The sequence below is a fragment of the Mastigoproctus giganteus genome, chromosome 12, assembly GCF_048544385.1.
Source record: "Mastigoproctus giganteus isolate SK-2022 chromosome 12, ASM4854438v1, whole genome shotgun sequence".
NCBI classification, from domain to species: Eukaryota; Metazoa; Arthropoda; class Arachnida; order Uropygi; family Thelyphonidae; genus Mastigoproctus; species Mastigoproctus giganteus.
Window position 1 is genome coordinate 156,575,496 of NC_143586.1, and position 20,048 is coordinate 156,595,543.

At 39.2% G+C, this 20,048-nt stretch overlaps 1 protein-coding gene across 1 annotated transcript in view; it reads right to left on the minus strand.

The window, feature by feature from the left end:
- Window positions 1–20,048, minus strand: part of LOC150077534 (low-density lipoprotein receptor-related protein 2-like) — a 496,886-nt gene that overhangs the window by 32,009 nt on the left and 444,829 nt on the right. Inside the window, exon 32 of the mRNA XM_090385933.1 lies at window positions 13,330–13,441. Within this exon, the coding sequence (XP_090242059.1) occupies window positions 13,330–13,441 (112 nt within the window). The remainder of the gene's footprint in view (window positions 1–13,329; window positions 13,442–20,048) is intronic.

Genomic DNA, 20,048 nt, shown 5'->3' on the forward strand with positions numbered 1-20,048 from the left:
GGGATGGTAACAGGTATGGTCTGACTAAGCAGTCACCAACCATACCTGCCCACACATTTATTGTGAAGCGATGTTGTGCCGCATGGGGAGCGCACACCGTGTGGGCCCTCTGCTAATCCATACACTAGGTGCATGTCTGCCAGCTCACAGTTCGTATATCGATGCATGCTCTTTGTATGGCGACTACTGCTTGAATGAGTAAACCAGAAATTTTGCCTCTCGCAAACTGATGAACAGTACTGTGTACCGACTTACGGTGACGTTTCCGGTTATGGGTTCCTATGCGATTCACATTCCTTTAGATGTTACCTACCTCCCCTAAACGTTTGTACGAATATTTTTGAGACGCCCTGTATAAGATAAAGCCTTTTCATATTTTAATTACCTTAACAGCTGGCTGTGTTACTGGGATATGTTAATATACATACACTTGTGCATTCATTGTTCTCACTGAGACAAGATACCACAAATATGATACCACAAAAATGTGCTGATCATTGCTGTTGTGCATTGAACTACTGTGTTAGTATATTAACTGCAATAAAAAGTTAATGATTTTGTAAATACCTTTTTCCCTTGGCTATAACAGCAAATACAGGAAATAATTTATTATTATTTCAAGTATTTACAGATAATCTAAAAATAAAAAAGTTTCTTCAAAGTTATTTTTTCAAATTGCTTTTGATTGCATTTGTCATAGTTCTTATAGTCTTCCCTTTAACAAATCCTTTAGTTTAGGAAAATAAAAAATAAAATAAAATCTATATGGTGCAAGGTTGGGTGAATAAGGAGAACGCTGTACAACAGTTTATGGCATTCAGAAATTGTTGCTTGATGAGCAGAAGTGCTATCATAAAATAATTTTGAATTTATTGCCTGTAGATCATTTTAATTCCCTCTGATCACATCTCTCAGATGCTTAATGATTTCTAAGTACAGTCTTATTAACAGTATGAACTTCAGACAGGGCCACCACAAAGTGGGTAGGCGAGGTAAGTGTTGCTTATGGGCAGCGGGCGGCAGTTCAGGAAGGCACCAAAAAAAATTGGCATATACAAGTCGGACCTCTGTTTAACAAACTTCTTTATAGAGAAAAAGTCGCATGGCATAAGATCTGGTGACCTAGGGGACCAGCTGTAGAGCACCAAGTCATGGGGCCCACTGCAACCAATCCAACAGAGAGGGAGCACTTCGTTGAGAAAATGGTGAACATCCAAATGCTAATGAAGCTGCACCCCATCTTGCTGGAAAATGTAGTTGCCGGAATCTTCGTTCAAGTGGGAGAAATAGCCAGATTGCAACATATCCAGATAGGAGTGACCACTCACTGTGTTCTCCATGAAAAAGAAAGGGCCATAAACCTTCGCCCAGGAAATGGCACAGAAGACATTAACCTTAGGTGAGTCGCACTCGTGCTTGATTGTTGAATGTGGGTTTTCCATTCCCCATATGTGAAGGTTGTGACAGGTTCACCTTACCACTTAAATGAAAAATTGCTTCATCACTGAACACCAAGCAGGGAGCAAAATCGTCATCCTCCATAGCCTCATGCATGAGATTGCATAAGTTCAGTCGGCTTAACTTGTCCCCTGGTCTTAGAGCCTGCAACAGATGCAACCTGTATGACTTCATAATCAGGCGTCGTCTCAAAACACGCCAAACAGTCGTCTGAGAAATTCCCAGTTCTCGACTGGTGCAGTTTGTTGATTTCCTCAGGCTACATACGAATCTGATTCATTAGTAGAGGCATTTGATGCAAGAAAGCAAGCTTATGCAGCATCAGCCAAAAAAAAAAAAAAACCCACTTCACCCCTCTGTTCGTTCAAAATACCTGTCCAGCTGACCCTTAAACTTATTTAGGCTATCAACCTCCACTACAAGGGATGGAAGTCTGATCCACCAACCAACCACCCGCTGGCCAAAGGCAAATTTCCGCACGTCTATCCTACATCTGTCTTTCCTCAATTTGAATTTATGCCCTCTCAGGTGATTATTCTGAGCTAGAGGAAGAATCCCATCAGCATTGAGCATGCTCAAACCATTCAAGGCTTTATACACCTCTATCAGATCACCTCGCTGGTGCCTAGTCTCCAGACACTGTAATTTGCAAAACTTAAGCCTTTCTTCGTAAGAGCACCCCTTTGTTCCATTCACTAATCTTGTTGCCCTTCTCTGTACTCGTTCCAGCAACTCTACATCCTTCTTGAAATGAGGCCTCCAGACCTGTATACAGTACTCTAGGTGTGGCCTGACCATTGCCTTATACAAGGGAATAATTACCTCCTTATCCCTGCTGGAAAAATTCCTGTATATCATTGACAATACTCCACGAGCTACTCTTGCAGCCCGTCTGCACTGCTCAGAGAACTTCATATCTGCCTGCACAACCACCCCCAAGTCCCTTTCATTCTCTACCACTGTCAGTGTAGTACCACAGAGTTGATACGTTGCTCTGGGGTTGCTGTTTCCCATGTGTAGTACTTTACATTTGTCAATATTAAACTTCATTTGCCACCTCTCAGCCCATCTGCTCAACCTTTCCAGATCCTGTTGCAGCAGCATAGTGTCAGTAGTGTCCTTGACAACCCTGCCAACCTTTGTATCGTCTGCAAACTTGGACATTAAGCTTGATATACCATCATCAATATCATTTATAAATACAGAAAACAATAATGGACCCAACACTGAGCCCTGAGGGACTCCACTAATAACATTAGTCCACGATGAGCAGTGTCCATTGATTACCACTCTGTCTTCTCCCCCTCAACCACCCCTTTATCCATAGCAGCAATTTGCCTCCAATGTCACACTGCTCCAATTTGTGTAGCAGTCTTCCATGTGCAACAGTATCAAAAGCCTTTCTAAGATCCAAGTATATAATATCAAAGCTATTCCCTGCATCCAGTTCTTTTGTGACTGCATCATAGTATCCAATAAAATTGGTCAGGCAAGACTTCCCCTTAACAAAGCAATGCTGTGTCCGAGCTGTAACTGAAGTCTTGTCTAAATGATCCTGCAGTGCTTCTTTAACCAGTGCCTCCATTAATTTTCCTGGAACAGAAGTTAAGCTCAAAGGTCTATAATTACTTGTGTCAGCCTTTGATCCTCCTTTGTGAATTGGGGTCACATTTGCACATCTCCAGCCTATGGATACCTCCTTGAGTCCAAGGAAGCTCTCATAATTATGGTTAAGGATTAGCTACTTCCTTTGCTGCCTCCTTTAATATAACTGGATAGATCCCATCCACCCCAGGTGCCTTTCTTGTGTTTATCTTCAACAGTTTCTCCTCCACATTACTCAGTTATTTCAAGATTCTGTAGCTTACTGCTAGAGTTGAATACACCTCTGGCATTCCCCTCGCTGAATAACTCCTCATGTGTGAATGTCGATGCAAAATATTCATTTTGTTTGTTAGCTAACTGAGCAGGATCATCAACAGTTGACCCATCAATATCAAGTGGACCAATCTGATTCATCCCCTTCCTTCTAGAGTTTACATAAGTAAAGAACTCTTTGCTGTTTTTCTTTGCATCCCTTGCCAAGTATTTTCTCGTAATCTGCCTTCGCCTGCCTAACCTCCTTTGTAACTTGGTTGCATATCAACTTGTATCTATCATAGGCTTCTGTGTCATGTGTTAATTTGTAAGTATCCCATGCATTTTTCTTCTCTGCCATATGCCTCATTAGTTCATCTGATATCATTTTGGCCTAAACCTTGAACAATATTTCTTAGTTGGTATGTAAAGCCTAGTAGCTTCCAAGATAAGTTCTTTGAATGCTTCCCATTTTGAATTTGCTGTTGGTCCCACTGTACAGAATTTAAATACTGTCTCAGTCCATCGTAGTCGCCTTTACGGAAGCAATAACCCTTCCCTTTACCGCTAATGGTAGTTACCTCTTTGAGTAAATCCCACTTCAGCACACTGTGATCACTGCCACCTAGTGGTTCATTTATCTGCAGATTCTTAATGCATGAAGAATCACTGCTGATAATCAAATCAAGAGTATTACTCCCTCTAGTTGCCTCCCGAACATGCTGATGTAGAAAACAATCATCCAATAAATCCACAAAAGCCCTGCTAGTGTGGGAGTGACCAGCCCCAAATTCCAGTCAATATCTGGGAAATTAAAATCTCCCATTATAAGACTCTCTGATTTACTGGCCCACTCTATTTCCCTGTACAGTTTCTTATTATACTCATCAGAGTCATTAGCCCTATAGCACACTCCTACTCTCAATTTTGATCTCCCAATGCTTATGTCACACCAAACTGACTCAACACTGCACTGTCCAGCGATGTCGACTGGCTTCACTTCCTTGGTTTTTATATGTTTAACTAATAGCATAACTCCTCCCCCCTTCCTATCCTGTCTATCCTTTCTGTAGACGTACTCCCCAAATTCCAGTTCTGCATCCCTTATATCTGTGTGACACCACGTCTCTGATATCTCAACAATATCTGCCTTTGATGTTTTGAGCAATACCTCAAATTCATCAAATTTATTTACTAAACTCCTAGCATTGGTGTACATGCAAGTATACCTGCACCTGTTTCTATTCTTTGCTACCCTAACACAACCCACGTGTTTACTTGTACCACAATGGCTCCCAGCAGTCTCTGAAATATCATGCAGCTTGTTTTTCAGGCTTCTGCTCATTCTAATAGAAGCAGTGCAAGAATCTCTTTTACCTCTGCCAGTGGCTACTGTCAATCTATTGGTCTTTGTCTCCCCCCAAGCTATCAGTTTTCCGACCCACCTAACACTGCCTCGATAGCATCAGCAAATATTCTTGCACCCTTTCTATTTAAGTGTATCCCATCCCTGTAGAAGCGATCTCTCCTGTTAACAAGTACAGTCCAGGCTGAAAAAAAATTCTACCCCTTGAGCCTTGCACAATCTTTCCAGGGCCGAATTGATCGACAAGGCTCTCATCATATACTCCCTCCTATCGTGTCTGGGCAGAATTGGAGACACTTTCAAATTCAACCCTAATTCTCGGCTTTTGTTCAACAGTGACCTGTACTTGTTAAGTAATTCTGCCGGTCTCCTACTCTTAATATCATTAGTGTCAACGTGTACAACTATATCACCTTTTGTGCCCTCAAAAGATGATATTCACTCTACAACGTCATCAACCTTTGCCCTTGGCAGACATACCCTGGTCCTGTTCCACCTATCCTTTTCTTTCCACATTATCCTCAGGCACGTGCAGTCGTCCTGTGCTCTTGCCTTTACACAAACATCCTGTTTCCTTGAACTGCCGATATCACCAATGGATGCTCTGAGCACCCGGTGGATCAATTCTGTAATGTCGACGAAACTCATGCTGCATTGTGACTACAATTCACACCTCGAAAACTGCAGCACACAAAAAGCCTTCTGCTGTGCGGTCATTTCTCACAGACTGTGTTGTGCAGCCACAGTAGCAGTGGATTTCACCTTGTGGTGACCTAAAACTCAGATTTCCTCTTGCATTTGGTGTATGCCAAGTTAATACATGGTTGATAGGTACGGAATTATGCTCATTTGAAATCAGATGAATCATTTTGAATAACCCTGTAGTTTCAGTAGAACGAAGAAAATTTCCATATAATAAACGGATTATGAGAAACTTTACTGGGAACGCATTGTACGCATTATTGAGTCAATGGAGACTATTCAGTCATTAGTGCTACTGCTAAGCACAAATTAAGAGCCAAAGGATTACCATTCTGCAACCATTCTGGTATTCTTAAAACCTATCCAAGATGGGGGGGGGAACCCCTGGTGCCATCAGACAACTAACGCACTTTACATACTGAGAAGTCACTCTGGTCATCTGATTGGTTTTATACACTCAGATGATCAGCGTGACTTCCATCTTTTACCAATGTCAGTGTTAAACATGACAGGCAACTAATTCATTTGGAATAAATACAGTATATGAAATTTCAGGCACATTAATTTGCTTATCCGGATCAGTGTTTCATATTTATATTTTGTAGTTATAAAATCCTTTTTTTTCAAGTTCTCTGCCCTCAAGCAGGTTTAGCAGTGCTGAATCCAGGGGGGGGGGTTACCTCCAGTGGAATAAAATTTCCCCTGGTGAAAAATAGTAATTTTTATTTTATAAAACATGAATTCAATAAATTTATATCAAATAAACAACACAAAAAAATCACATCTCACATCAACTAAAGTGTGGTATTTGTTAGGTGGTAGATGGCAAAAATAAATCATTAAAATTGAAGACACAATTTTCAAAATAATTAAATGGGGCAATATTTCTGGCTGCACAAATTGTAACTAAATGCTGCTATTTCAAGTGTCCGTATTTTTGTTTTGTGGTTTTCAGGTTCCTTTTATTTTCACACAAACCATCTCTTGATAATGTTTCACACAAATGGTCTACTTGTGACTAATTCTTTGTATATCATAAACAAGATTGCAGGCCACGAATGGTTAGTCTGAATTGGCTCCTGTCAGATGCTATTGTAATTATAAAGTGTCCCACACCTTTCAGGGGAGTCTGCAGTGACTAACTCAATCATCAGAAGTTTTCCTTCATGGTTTTCACATTCCTTTTGTTTTTTAACAGCAACAGTCTACTTGTGGCTAATTCTTCCTTTGTATACCACAAACAAGACTTTTGTCCCAGCCTATAAACAATACATTTTATAACCTTTTTATTATATATGCATTTGTACTGTAATATTGCATGAAGATAAGCTGAGGGCCCGAATGAGTTATCGGAAAAATTAATAAATGATTGATACACATGCTAAGAAAAAGCAAAGAAGAATAACATTATTACAATACAGTACTTGCATGTTTGATTATAATTTGTATAACTTTTTTTTTTTCAAATCTGTGATTTTCATATTACTAAACTGTGATTACTGCAGTAATGTGGTTTTTGTGAACTAACTATTAGTATTTAGGTATTAAATAGTAAATATTTTCTTTTGTTTCCTATTTTGTTTTCTCATATTCTCTTATTATAACATTCATAAATATGCATAATCTGTATATTTATGCATGCATAAATAAACAGATTATGCAGAATTATTTATAACAATCAGCTATTAACAACCAGTTGTTATAATTATTTATAACAACCATTATAACAAATAGCAGAATTATTTATAACAACCAGCCCGTAATAGAAGCATTAAAAGCCAACATCACCAGTATATCAACTGTACGATTTTTACAGCCTCTTCACCAGCATAGACTTACAAAACTTAAAAATCGTCCTCGACAAACTGTACAATAACTACAGTCACCTGATAAACTGCAAACCAACATTCTGGAACAGCTTAACCAACCTCTGCATTGCAAACAACTATATTATTGATGGAAGAACCATCTACATACAGATCAAAGGTACACCAATGAGTAGTGCAGCCAGTTGTCCTGGCCAACCTTTATTTATATTATGCCAAAACTGCTTTACCAACTGAACTATAATGTTCAGATACATTGACGACCTACTGGTAATAAACTGTACCAACTTCATACAACAGTTTGCCAACATTTACCCTCCAGAACTGACTCTAGAAAAACCAGTGACAATTACCATACTGCAAATTACCTAGATCTGAATATTAATGGCTCACAAACATCTACAATAAAAGAGACTCCTTCAATTTCAATGTTGTCAGCTATACACACTAGCACTCTATCTCGAAAAAAGTTCATGCAAACATTATTTCACAATGCATCAGAATAGTTTGTTATCTGGTTTTTAGGAACATTAGCAACTAAGGCCATATTGCTCCCAGAATATGCGGTGGTCATTCCCTTGACCTTTCCACATCCTCCGTATTTGGTGGTGACGGGCTCGAACCCCGGTCTAATCAAGAAACGTGTGCTATGCACTGCTGCTCCTTCCCACCTGGCTACTGAGGATGTTATATGTTAACTTTCATCAGAATAGTTAACATATGTAACAATAACAGACTGATAAAGCATAATATAATAACTCTATATAACAAGCTGTTGGACAATTAGTTTGCAACAGCCTACCTTCACTACCACTTCAACAAAGCATTTCAAATCTTAAAATATAAGAATATAATTAACCAACCCCCTAGATATTACAAGTATACTAGCATAATGACATCCTCTACATTCAGGCTGTGTAAGTAATGTATAGGCAATACCCCTTAACCTTTTTGGTGTCTCACAGTCTAGAAAACTTGTGCCCACTGACTGGTTATCATTGGAGTATTTTTTATTTTAATATGTAATTATATTTTCATCATGACTGGTAATAAAACCTAAATGGTAATATAATGGTCTACCTCCACCATTATTAACATTACCGACTTAAACACATGAGACAGACTCAGAAATTATGTTCAGAGTCCTACTTCAGGAACGGGCTAGTGACCTGGACTACCTAGCACTACTAATCCCTCTCATCTTCACACTACTTTTTACTGTTTTAAATCCCTATCTTTTATTTCTTGTGCGCGATTAAGTTTCAAAAGCAATATCAGGATGCTATTTTACTACTATACATATGACTTTGCCTCATACAAAATTCAGCATCTTTTTTATGCTATTTTGTACTTTATGCCTTCTCCCATATCCTGGGATACGTGGCCTCATTGCTTACTGCTTTCCAATGCTTGAGGTCACTTTTACACACATACCATATAGTCATTGAAACATGCACGTAGCATTCTTTCCCTCACTGCAGCACACCGGATGACTGTCTCGTCGCCTTTTCTCCGGCTTGCAAAATCAGTAAGTACAATTCCTGACCGGCTGCTCCATCTCGTGATTTCAACTATCAATAACTTTTAGTATTGCTGTACTACCTGTATTCCTTATTATCTATCATTTCTCCGCCTCTGTCGGGTCAGCCATGATATATACATTACCATTACGATTAACATGACTTCAGAACACCAACAATAAACTAAAAAGCCTAGTATCTTTTTACCATGTGCTACATATATTTCATGTTTGAAACAGAGGCATTACTTTTTGCTGCATTTTGATTGGTTTTGATAGCTGGCCCTTGTTAACGACATTGAAGTCATCTGAAATACAGCACTAAGTACTTATAATATAATATTTTTGACTTTTTGTTGCAGGTTAGAGTTGTGTTATTTTATGACTGCTTCTCTATGTTATCTAACCCATTGGTTGATTACACTACCTGCTGTTCTCTCAACATAAAAAGCTTGTTTGGTTGGTTTTTAGGAGGCATTAGCAACTAAGGCCATATTGCTCCAGGATATGCGGTGGTCATTCCTTGACCTTTCTGCATCCTCTGTATTTGGTGGTGACGGGCTCGAACCCTGGTCTAATCAAGAAGTGTGTGCTGCGCACTGCTGCTCCTTCCCACCTGGCTACGGAGGCGCCGTAACATTAAAAGCATAACCTACTCGCACTTATTTATTTATAGTCATTGGGTGCCTTCTACTCTACATAGTAGTAACCCAGGTCTATATTCCATCATATTTCTCTTATTACCACTCCTGTACCTATTACTTATATTCCACACACACACACACACACACACACACACACACACACACACACACACACACACACACACACACACAGTGTCTCAAAAATATTGGTACAAACGTTTAGGGGGGGGGGAGGTAATGTGAATCGCATAGGAGAACCCATAACCGAAAATGTCACGGGAAAGTAGTAGCAGAGGCACAAGAAGCAGAAATGACAAAACAATAATTAGTGGCAAACATTTCACATAATATTAACAATGGAGTACGAGATGGATGCATTTCATGCTGTTACAACAGATGCTCGAAGGTTCCAACCATGAGACGCAATGCATGCGTGACACCAAACGCAGCATGGATTGACGGACACTGTCGAACACACCTGGAATTTCTTTGACAATAGCAGTAGCAGCAGCAGCGCAGACGAGTCTCGCCACGAGATCCATTTCCGTCTCCACAGGCAATTCATACACGATAGATTTGAGGGCTCCCACAGAAAGAAATCAAGGCTCGATAAATCAGGAGAGTGGGGGGCCAGGCAATGGGTCCACCACAGCCAATCCATCGATGCCCAAAACGCCTGTTCAAATGGTCACGAACACACCTTCCACAATGGGCAGCCGCCCCTGTCATGTTGAAACCAAATGCTGCATCTCACATTTGCTGGAACATCATCAAGTAACCCTGGTAGAACTTGTTCAAGAAAGATCCGATATTTAGCAGAGTTCATGCGGGATGGTAACAGGTATGGGCCGACTAAGCAGTCACCAACCACACCTGCCCACACATTTATTGCAAAGCGATGTTGGGCCACATGGGGCGCACATCGTGTGGGTTGTCGTGAGCCCACACACGAGCATTGTGCTGATTGAATAAGCTTTCCCGAGTGAAATAAGCCTCATCCGTGACCAAAACATAGGCTGGAAAATTCAAGTCTCGAATACTTTCTTGGAAAAACCACTGCGCAAAAGCCACACATGCAGGACGATCTTGGGGGAGCAGTAATTGAACCCTTTGGAGATGAAAGGAATCGTCGTAGCAGACACGTTGTACACTGCAATGAGACACTCCTAAGGCAGAGGCAATGGCATGTATGCTGGTAGTAGGATTATTCTGAACGGCATTCAGCACACTTTCATCCATGGCGAGAGTTTGCGTCAAACGTGGTCTGCCTGCACTACTCCTGTTACCTCTGAATAACCCAAATTTTGATGCACACATGCAAACAAACGGTGGTCCGGTACATGTCTGTCTGGGAAGCGTTCTCCGTAAATTCGTTGAGTGGCTCGTCCATTGCCCTCTGCTAATCCATACACTAGGCGCATGTCTGCCAGCTCATAGTTTGTGTATTGATGCATAGTCTTCGTGCGGCAACTACTGCTTGAATGAGTAAAAAGAAATTTCCCTCCGCGAACTGATGAACAGCACCATGTACCGACTTACAGTAACGTTTCCGGTTATGGGTTCCTATGTGATTCACATTCCTTTAGATGTTACATACCTCCCCTAAACGTTTGTACCAATATTTTTGAGACACCCTGTGTGTGTGTGTGTGTGTGTGTGTGTGTGCATACATTTATATATATGTTTTAAATGTATATTCATATGCATATAAATATACTACATGTATGGAGAGTACCCCCGAAATTTACATTCTTCTCCTCTGGTGCATGTACGCCCTGAAAGTTTATATCCCCCCCCCCCCCAATGCAAATGCTGTGGATTCAACACACAGGTTCAGGGCTTGACTGATGCCATGCTTCTCTATCTTGTGCTATACTTTTAATTCTGGCATAATTTACTCTTACCATCCAATCCACCATTCCAATTCTCCTTCTTCCAACAGTTCTCTTCCCACACATCTACCCCTCGATCCCTTTCCTTAGCATTTTTTCTCTTCTCAATACATGGCCTATAAAGTTATTTTGTCTCCTTAATTCTTTACAAACATTCTCTTCTACTTTCCGCAAAATCTCATTCTCACTCTGTTCACCCATTTCATCCTTTCCGTTCTCTTCCTTACCTATATCTTGAAAGCTTCTAGGCATCTAATCTCCTCTTTCCCAGTGTCCATGTCTCGGAGCCATATAATACAACAGTCAATATTAATGTTTTCATCATTTGCTCAAATCATCATGCATCAAAGGCCAAACAACGGATTACTGTTCTCCTAGCAGCAAACACATCTGGCACAAAGAAGCTTCCTCTTTTAATCACTGGGAAAGCCCAAGGAGCCTCAATGCTTTAAAGGTTTGAAGACATTACTGACTATGTATCGAGCAAACCAAAAGGCACGGATGACATCACAAATCTACAAAGATGGATCAGAGACTTAGATCACAGGATGAGTGAGAAGAATATAAAAATTCTGTTTGTAGATAACTGTACCTCTGATTGTTAAGTAAATGACCTATGTGCAGTAACTGTCGAGTACCTACCACCAAACATGACATCAATTCTTCAGCCACTCGATCAAGGTATAATCCAGTGTTTTAAGAAAAACTACTGAAGAATGCTATTAAACAAAATTGTGCTATGTCGTGAAAGCAAACTTCAATGCAAAATCAACACCCTGCATGCAATGTATTATGTGCTTCAGCATGGGATAAATTTTATGGAAAAGTGATTGCCAACTGCTTCAAACAAACATGCTGGATTTACCACCTTGAATGATGCAATGTGTGACGTTTCACATGCTTCTTCCTCTAATTGCGAAGAACAGTCTGATAATAGGGAAGAAATATTTGAGCATGTGCATCATCAGCTAAACTTGGAGGGAAACTTAAGCTTCAAAAGATCATGCAGAAGTGGATGTGGGCACTGAATGTTTTAGAATATGCACAAATGAAGAGGAACTCACTGCAGACATAATGGAATCTTCTGAAATTTGTAGAGGGTGAGGAATCTGTGGCTGAACAAGATGTTTCAATGAAAGGTGCTCATCAAGGATTAGCACTTGTACATTGATTTTTTCAAGTGCAGCCTTATTGCAAAAGGCAAACAACTGATGTTGTGCACTTTCATAATTCTCCATTAAATCAGCTTTACCATTGAAACAGCATGTTTTGGAGACTTTAAAGCATGAAACAATTCTCTTGTTAGGCCTTGATAGGTAAATAGCCCATGTAGTGAAATTTACAATTTAATTGTAACTTTACTGCACTCTACAATTAATGCAGAATTTACAATCATAATTTTCTTGTTTAATACTGTAGTACATATTATACATAAGATTATACTATATTGTATTAGTAGAATTACATTAAAATGTTCAAGCTTTTACTTATGTTGCTGATTTTGTGAATGATCGATATAAAATCCTTCCAACATAATGACTGTTTTTCTCATTCCCTAGGGGGGGTTGTTTTATAGAGATTCAACTGTAGTTATCACAAAATAATACTTTAATGGCTGAAATGTCGATGAAAAGCATTACAATGATGCATTTTATGATATTAGACTTTAAAAAAATAAGTCAGAAGCACTTCTTATCATTATTACTTGCATTCTTATTGAGAAGAAGTTTTCATTTAGTGAATTTTTGTTTAGCACAGTGACTTTCTGGAATGTTCCTACTGTGCTAAACAATGGATACCTGTAATAATTTTATTCTTGCAAACAGACAATTTTAAAACTACTGTAACATGATACAGTTTTTATATCATATCATTGTGTCAGTTATTCATATAGTACTAACTTAAGAACATGCAACTAGACAGTCAGTAATCAATTTTTTAAATTACAAAAATACTAAGCACATATTAAAAGAACAATACCCTTGTTCCCAGAATTACTTAATGCAATTTGCATACTATAAAATAATGAATTGTAATAAATCCAAGTTACAGATTTATAAATTACCTGCACATCTGGGAGCCTTCTACAGTAACACATTTACCTCTAAGACAAGATACACCTCCACAATCTTCAGCAAATTGAGACTCCTGCTGTGCATTGATTCTTGAAGAATTTGCTAAACAAAATTTAGTATTAATATTAGTAATGGCAAATCTTGCAAGAACGTAAGATTAAACAGAATCAGTCAAAAAAAAAACCCTCAACATCACCTATCCATCCCATTTAACAGCTTGTCTAGTTCTTCCTTGAATTTATTCAGACTACCTACTTCCACAACACCAGATGAAAGCCTGGTCCAATAATCAACTACCAGCTAGCTGAAGACAAATGATCGACTGCACATCTGTCCTGCAGTCATTCTTCCTCAATTTTAATTTAAGCCCTAACCTGTGTGTAGCCTGACCAAGAGGAAGGATACCATCCATATTTAGCTTACTCAATCCATTCAAAGGCTTAAACACCTAAACAGAACTCCTAACAGGTGCCTATTCTCCAGATGCTGCAGTTGGAAGAATTTCTTGGTAATAGTACCCCCTTTTTCTCCTAATCTTGTTGCTCTTCTCTGCACCCATTCCAACAGATCCACATCCTTCCTAAAATGTGACTTCCACACCTGTATGCACTACTGAAGATGTGGCCTAACCCTGTCTTATGAAGGGTCAGGCAATTTATTTTAAAAGTGGCACAATAGCATAGCAGTTGCAGTGGGGGTGCTGTAGTTTGTGTCCTGGAGTAGAGTACACTAAAGCATTCAGTAAAAAAGGATGCACTGGTTGAATATAACATTGTGCATTGGTTGTCAAAACATTTGACAGCAAATGCAAGATATTTATATGACAGTCAGTGTTTATTTGACAAATTCAGAACAGCAGCATCTGTAACAGATGTGAAATATCCAGTTCAGGTGTGTATGGCACATACTTCAGAAAGAATCAGTAGTGTTAAAATGTAATCCTCAAATATCTGTTAATTGTCACTCAAGACAATTGAATTTGAACAAAATGTACAATCTGTATTGCATATAGATTTTAAGTTCTATCTGTACATTATGCAAATGGAAACACATATTTGGAAATGTGTTTGGAAACACATTTTGAATACATGCTGCAAGAATTGAAAGAGATAATCTTCACCAAAAAGGAGAAAACTTATAAAATGTCTAATTTCAATAGGACAGTGTTATGGCACATACCAAAAGATTTCCCATGTACCCTTTAAAGGAAGTGTTTCCAGAAAACATTCTCATTTTGGTAACATAAATTTCAATTTCTGCAGTCCATTCCTACAGATAGCAGAAATTAAAATCATCATTCATCAGACATACAAAATTGTATGTCCTAATCAATGAGAAAATTGTGAGTGACAAGGTCCACTTTTGTTTGAACGAGAACATAAACTAAATTTTATATACTGGGCAGCTGAAAATTCATGTCACTCATTGATTTTCAGCTTGTATTTGTCAAATTTCAATTGCCATTTCTTAGCCCATCTCCCTAATGATTTCAGATCTTGTAGTATCATTCCTTGATTACTGTCATTAATCACCCTGCCAACCTTTGTACCATTTGCAAACTTGGCAGGACATTAAGCCAGATTTGCCTTCACTGATATCATTAATAAATATTGAAAATAGCAATGGGTCCAGCACCTGAACTTTGGGGGGGGGACTGCACTAATAACATTAGTTCAAGAAGAGCAGTTCCCATTAAAAACTGTTCTTCTCTCAACCACCTCTTTATGAACAGCAGCAACTTTCCCGTAATGCCAAAATGCTCCAATTTGTACAGCAGTCTTTTTTGGAACAGTATCAAAAGCTTTTATGAAAATAAGTATATGATGTCAAAATAATTTTCTGCATCCAATTCCTATATTGCTGCAATATAGTATCCAGTCAGATTGGTTGGATGTGGTTGCCACTTCACAAATCCATCCTGTGATTGCCATATAACTGTATTCTTGTCCAGCCTTATTTCTTTAAACAGTGATTCCATTGTTTTTCATTATCACTTTTCACAATCACGGGAAGTGAGGTTTACAGGACTTCATCCTTTTATCCATCATTGTTAATTGGGGATACATTCACATATCTTCAGTTTTATTATTATTAGCTATACGGTGCACAGAAGACTGAGGCTTATGCTGCACGAGAGAGAGAGAGAGAGAGAGAGAGAGAGAGAGAGAGAGAGAGAGAGAGAGAATCCCCATTAACTGCCCCAGGGGCTCACCAGACAATCCCCATTAACAGCCCCTGGGGCAGTTAATGGGGATTGTCTCTGAATCTGGGGATGTTCTCATAATTATAGCCAAAGCTTACCTTTGTTGCCTCTCTTAATAGGATTGGATAGATCCCATCTGCCACAGGTACTTTATTCACATTTAACCTCAGCAACTTCTCTTCCATTTTCCTCTCAGTTATCACAAAATTATTTAGCTACATGTTAGAATTTGATATATTTCTGACATCCCTATACCTAAAAATTTCTCACATGTGATTGTAGGTGCAAAATATCTATTCAGTTTGTCAGCAACCAGAGCAGGATCATCAACTGTTATACCATTCATACCTAGCAGACCAATGTGATTCACCCATTTCCTTCTACAGTTTACATAAGTTAAAAAAAAAACTGCTGTTTTTCTGTGCATTCTTTTCCAGGGCCTTCTTGTAATCTGCCTTAGCTTGCATAACCCCTTTTGTGACTTGAATACAAACTATCTTATACCCACTGTGGATTTCTATATCTTCTGTTACTTTATATGCACCCTATGTATTTTCCTTCTTTGCCACTAGTCTCATCAGTTTATTTGACATAAAATTAGGTCTAAGTGTTGAACAGTATCTCTTAGTTGGTATAAAAAACCTAGTGACTTCTATGATTACTTCCCTAAATGCTTCTCATATGAGGTTGCTATTGGTAACATGATTAGTTGATTCCACTGAAATAAATTTAAAAAATAAAAATCAGAGATCATTGTGGTTACCTTTATGAAAATAAAATCCCTTCCCTTTGAATTTGACAACAGTTACATCGTTAAGAAAATCCCTCATCAATATAACACTATAGCCACTACCACCTCAAACCTCCACAACCACTTTTAACTTGAATTCAGCGCTGTACAAAAGTCTTTTCTGAGCCATTTCTGGAAGAACGTGGAAAATCGTAACCTAATATACCGGTAACAAGTGAGAAACAATGAGTGCAAAGACAACAAGCGCGAAAAAGCGGGAAATGCAAGTAAAAAAAAAAAATCTACAACCACTGTATAAGACTCACCCAGTTTTTAGACCCCAAATCTTTCGAAAAAAGGTGTTCTTATACATGGGGAAAGACGGTAGGTCTATAATTTTGAACTAGAGAAGGATCTTTGCCTGGTTTTGTAACAGTACAAATATGAATGATGCCAGGACAGAGGATATGTATTTTCTGAGAAGATTTGGTTATAAAAGAGTAATAGTATGTAGAGATCGGCTTCACATAGATTTAGCATACTGTAGTGAATACTGTCTGGTCTTGCTGCACTGTTCGGAAATTTGCTCAAGGATTCTTTTAGCTCAGCTAGGCCTCAGTAGCCAAGTGGGCAGGAGCGGGAGTGCAGTAGCACACGCTCTTTGAGTAGACCGGGGTTCAAGCCCCTGACTGCTGAATACGGTCGATCTGCCAACCTGCACTGGACCAGCGTGGCAGATTATGGTCCATTTCCCTCAGCATGAATTGTTGAGGAGGCTTCCATCCTGCAGTGGGTTGATAATAGCTGCACTTTACTTTTTTTTTTTTTTTTTTTTTTTTAGAGTAAAGGGCTTATACGGAAGTGAGAGTGTAGCTGAGAGATTGATGTTCTTCATCAGTTTTAATGCGTTGAAAGGAGGTAACATAAGAGGAAGAGGCAGAAATGTTATAAAAAGATTCTGCTAAAGCATTTGCAATATCAGCTGGGGATGATAGGTTCTGCCCATTTTCCACTGTATTATCAGAGTTTAAAGGTAGAAATTTCCCATTGGGAGCTTGTATTTTTTTCCATATAATTAAGAGTGTCAGTATTTTTGTTACTAGTTGAAGCGAAGTTAATCCAGGAATCATGTTTTGCTTTCTTCCTAATTTGTCTTGCTATTGCTCTGAGTTTTTTGTAGACAATTAGATTGGCAGTAGTTGGGAATTTGCGGAACTGTTTCCAAGCACAGTTTTTTTCCTGTTTCGCTTTTTTGGAACATTCTTCATTCCACCACTGATTGTGGTGTACACACTTGCACTGCTCAGATTTTGGAATGGAAATTTCTGCTGCAGATAATATATGGCTGGTAGTTACTTTTTAGGTAGGTAATATTTGATTAGTTACGTCATCAATATGTTGTTGTTGAACATTGAGTGTCGAGTAGGACACAAGTGGAGTAGTTTTTTCCAGTCTGCTTTATGAAAGTTCCAAGAATTACGGCCTTTAGGACATGACACGACCTGTATTTGAATTGAATTTATGATAGGGAAATGGTCACTGTGGAATGGATCATTCAGCACTAACCATTCCATTTGGAAAAAGATATGCTGAACAGATAGAAATCTATGGCAGACATTGTACCTCAAGGTAGTTTGAACATGAGTTGGAGAGGCAGAGTTTAATAGTAAACTTATGGTTATCCAGGAATGTTTCGATTAATTGACTTCTGCTGTCCATTGTGGAAGATCCCCACAATGGATGGTGGCCGTTTAAATCACCGAGTATACATACAGGAAGTGACAGTTGTGTGGTAAGATTGTCAAGTTCAGTCTGGGAGCAAGGATAGTTTGGTGGGATATATATGGATGCAAGGGTTAATGAAATTCACATTGCCATCCGAACTGCTACAACTTCTAAGGAGGTTTGTAGTTGAAGATGTCTTGATGGTATGATATTTTTGACAAGAATAGCTACCCCCCCCCCCCACGAGCAGGAGTGCCAGAATCCCTGTCTTGCCTAAACATAGTATAGTTTTTGAATTTGGGAGAAATTTTGGTGATAAAAAAATGTTTCCTGTAAGCATACAACTACTGTATTAGTTTGTATGAGTAAATCATTCAGGTCATCTGCATTACTACATAATCCTTTGCAATTCCATTGTAGGAATTTGTTCATTGATTGGGCTTGTTTGAGGAAGATTGATCTTACTTCTTTTCTGAGAAGGTTTCCGTTTGCTTACTTTTGATTTTTCATTTCTGGGAAATAACTGGATGTCTTGTACCCATGGTATCATTAGCATGGAACTCTAATACTGTGTCTTCATCCTCTGACTGAACCTCCATTTCCATGTTGCAAATGCATGGTTTCATTTTCTTCTGGTTTTCAATAGTAGCTGATTTTGTTGTTTTGGGCAAGGTTGAGATAGCATCAGTGTTGGGATACTGATTGGTGTGTTGCTGGTTTCATTCACTGTAGGTTTCTTATTGTATGTTAGCACAGTTTTGGCCCAAGAAAAATGTTGCAGTTTTGGCCCAAGTGGCAAAAGAAATGTTCGGTTCTATGGAGACATCTGTTTGAGTTGCAGCTGAGCGGCTGTTTCTGGTGACCGATGTGTACAATCAGCTAGGCATAGTTAGCAGTGTTTGCTTTCTTGCTTCAGGGCATGCAACTTTATGCTCCACTTTATACTTCTGGATTTTTTTTTCCGTGTTTTCCAAAGGTCACACACTTTAGAAAATGCAGGATGGCTTCCTTTACAGTTTGGGCAAGTAGGAGTGGAAGCTGTACAGTCTCCTTGGACCCAAAAATAGGACACAGCATCACCTTGGCAAACCATCTGAGAATGGCCATACTTCTGGCAGAGCCGCCTCCGTAGCCAGGTGGGAAGGAGCAGCAGTGCGTAGCACATGCTTCTTGATTAGACCGGGGTTCGAGCCTGTCACCACCAAATACGGAGGATGCGGAAAGGTCAGGTAATGACCACCGCATATTCCCGGAGCAATATTGCCTTAGTTGCTAATGCTCCTAAAAAAAAAAAAAAAACCAATTAACTTCTGGCACTTAAAGCAGCAAATGGGATTTGGGATGCAAGGCCAAATCTGGCAGTTTAAGTAACCTGCTTTAACCGAAGAAGGAAGTGTGAGTACTGAACGTTGAAATGGACCTGGTTGGTAGTAGTTTGCCATCTTTCTTAGTCATTATTCACTGTGCATGTGTTACCTTTTGCTCGCTAAGCTCTTGTGCTAGTCCTTCAGAGACAGTAAGTTCCATTCACTGATAATGCCTCTAGAGTTGTTTCGAATGTTATGGGGCATAACTGACACTGGAATATTTTTAAAGGTCGTTAATTTTAACAATTTATCTGAATGTGATGTTTCAATTAGGTCTCCAGACTAGACTCCACTATTTTAGGGGATCCAACAACTGATTCTAAGCATTTTTATATTAGAAAAGGGGATAGCTTGCTGACAGGTTGTGTGCATTATAAGAAATGCTGGCATATCTGAATTCTGTATCCGTCAGTAGTCTCTTCGGACGATTCAACTCATGTTCTGAGACAGTTTATAACCTTGCTACCTCTGGGCTCCAGTGATGGATATTCATTGCAATCCATTGTTGCTCCTTTGTCCTGGAAGAGGAAATTCTTTCTCTCAGGTTACCGGCCCTGCCACGTGGAGGCAGGAATGGTGCCGACCAGTGACCAAGCGATCAGCAGAAGAGGAGAGCAGTACAATGCTAGCGATAGCAGTAACGATGCTCAGTGATGGAAGCAGTAACGTTGCAAGCGGTGGAGG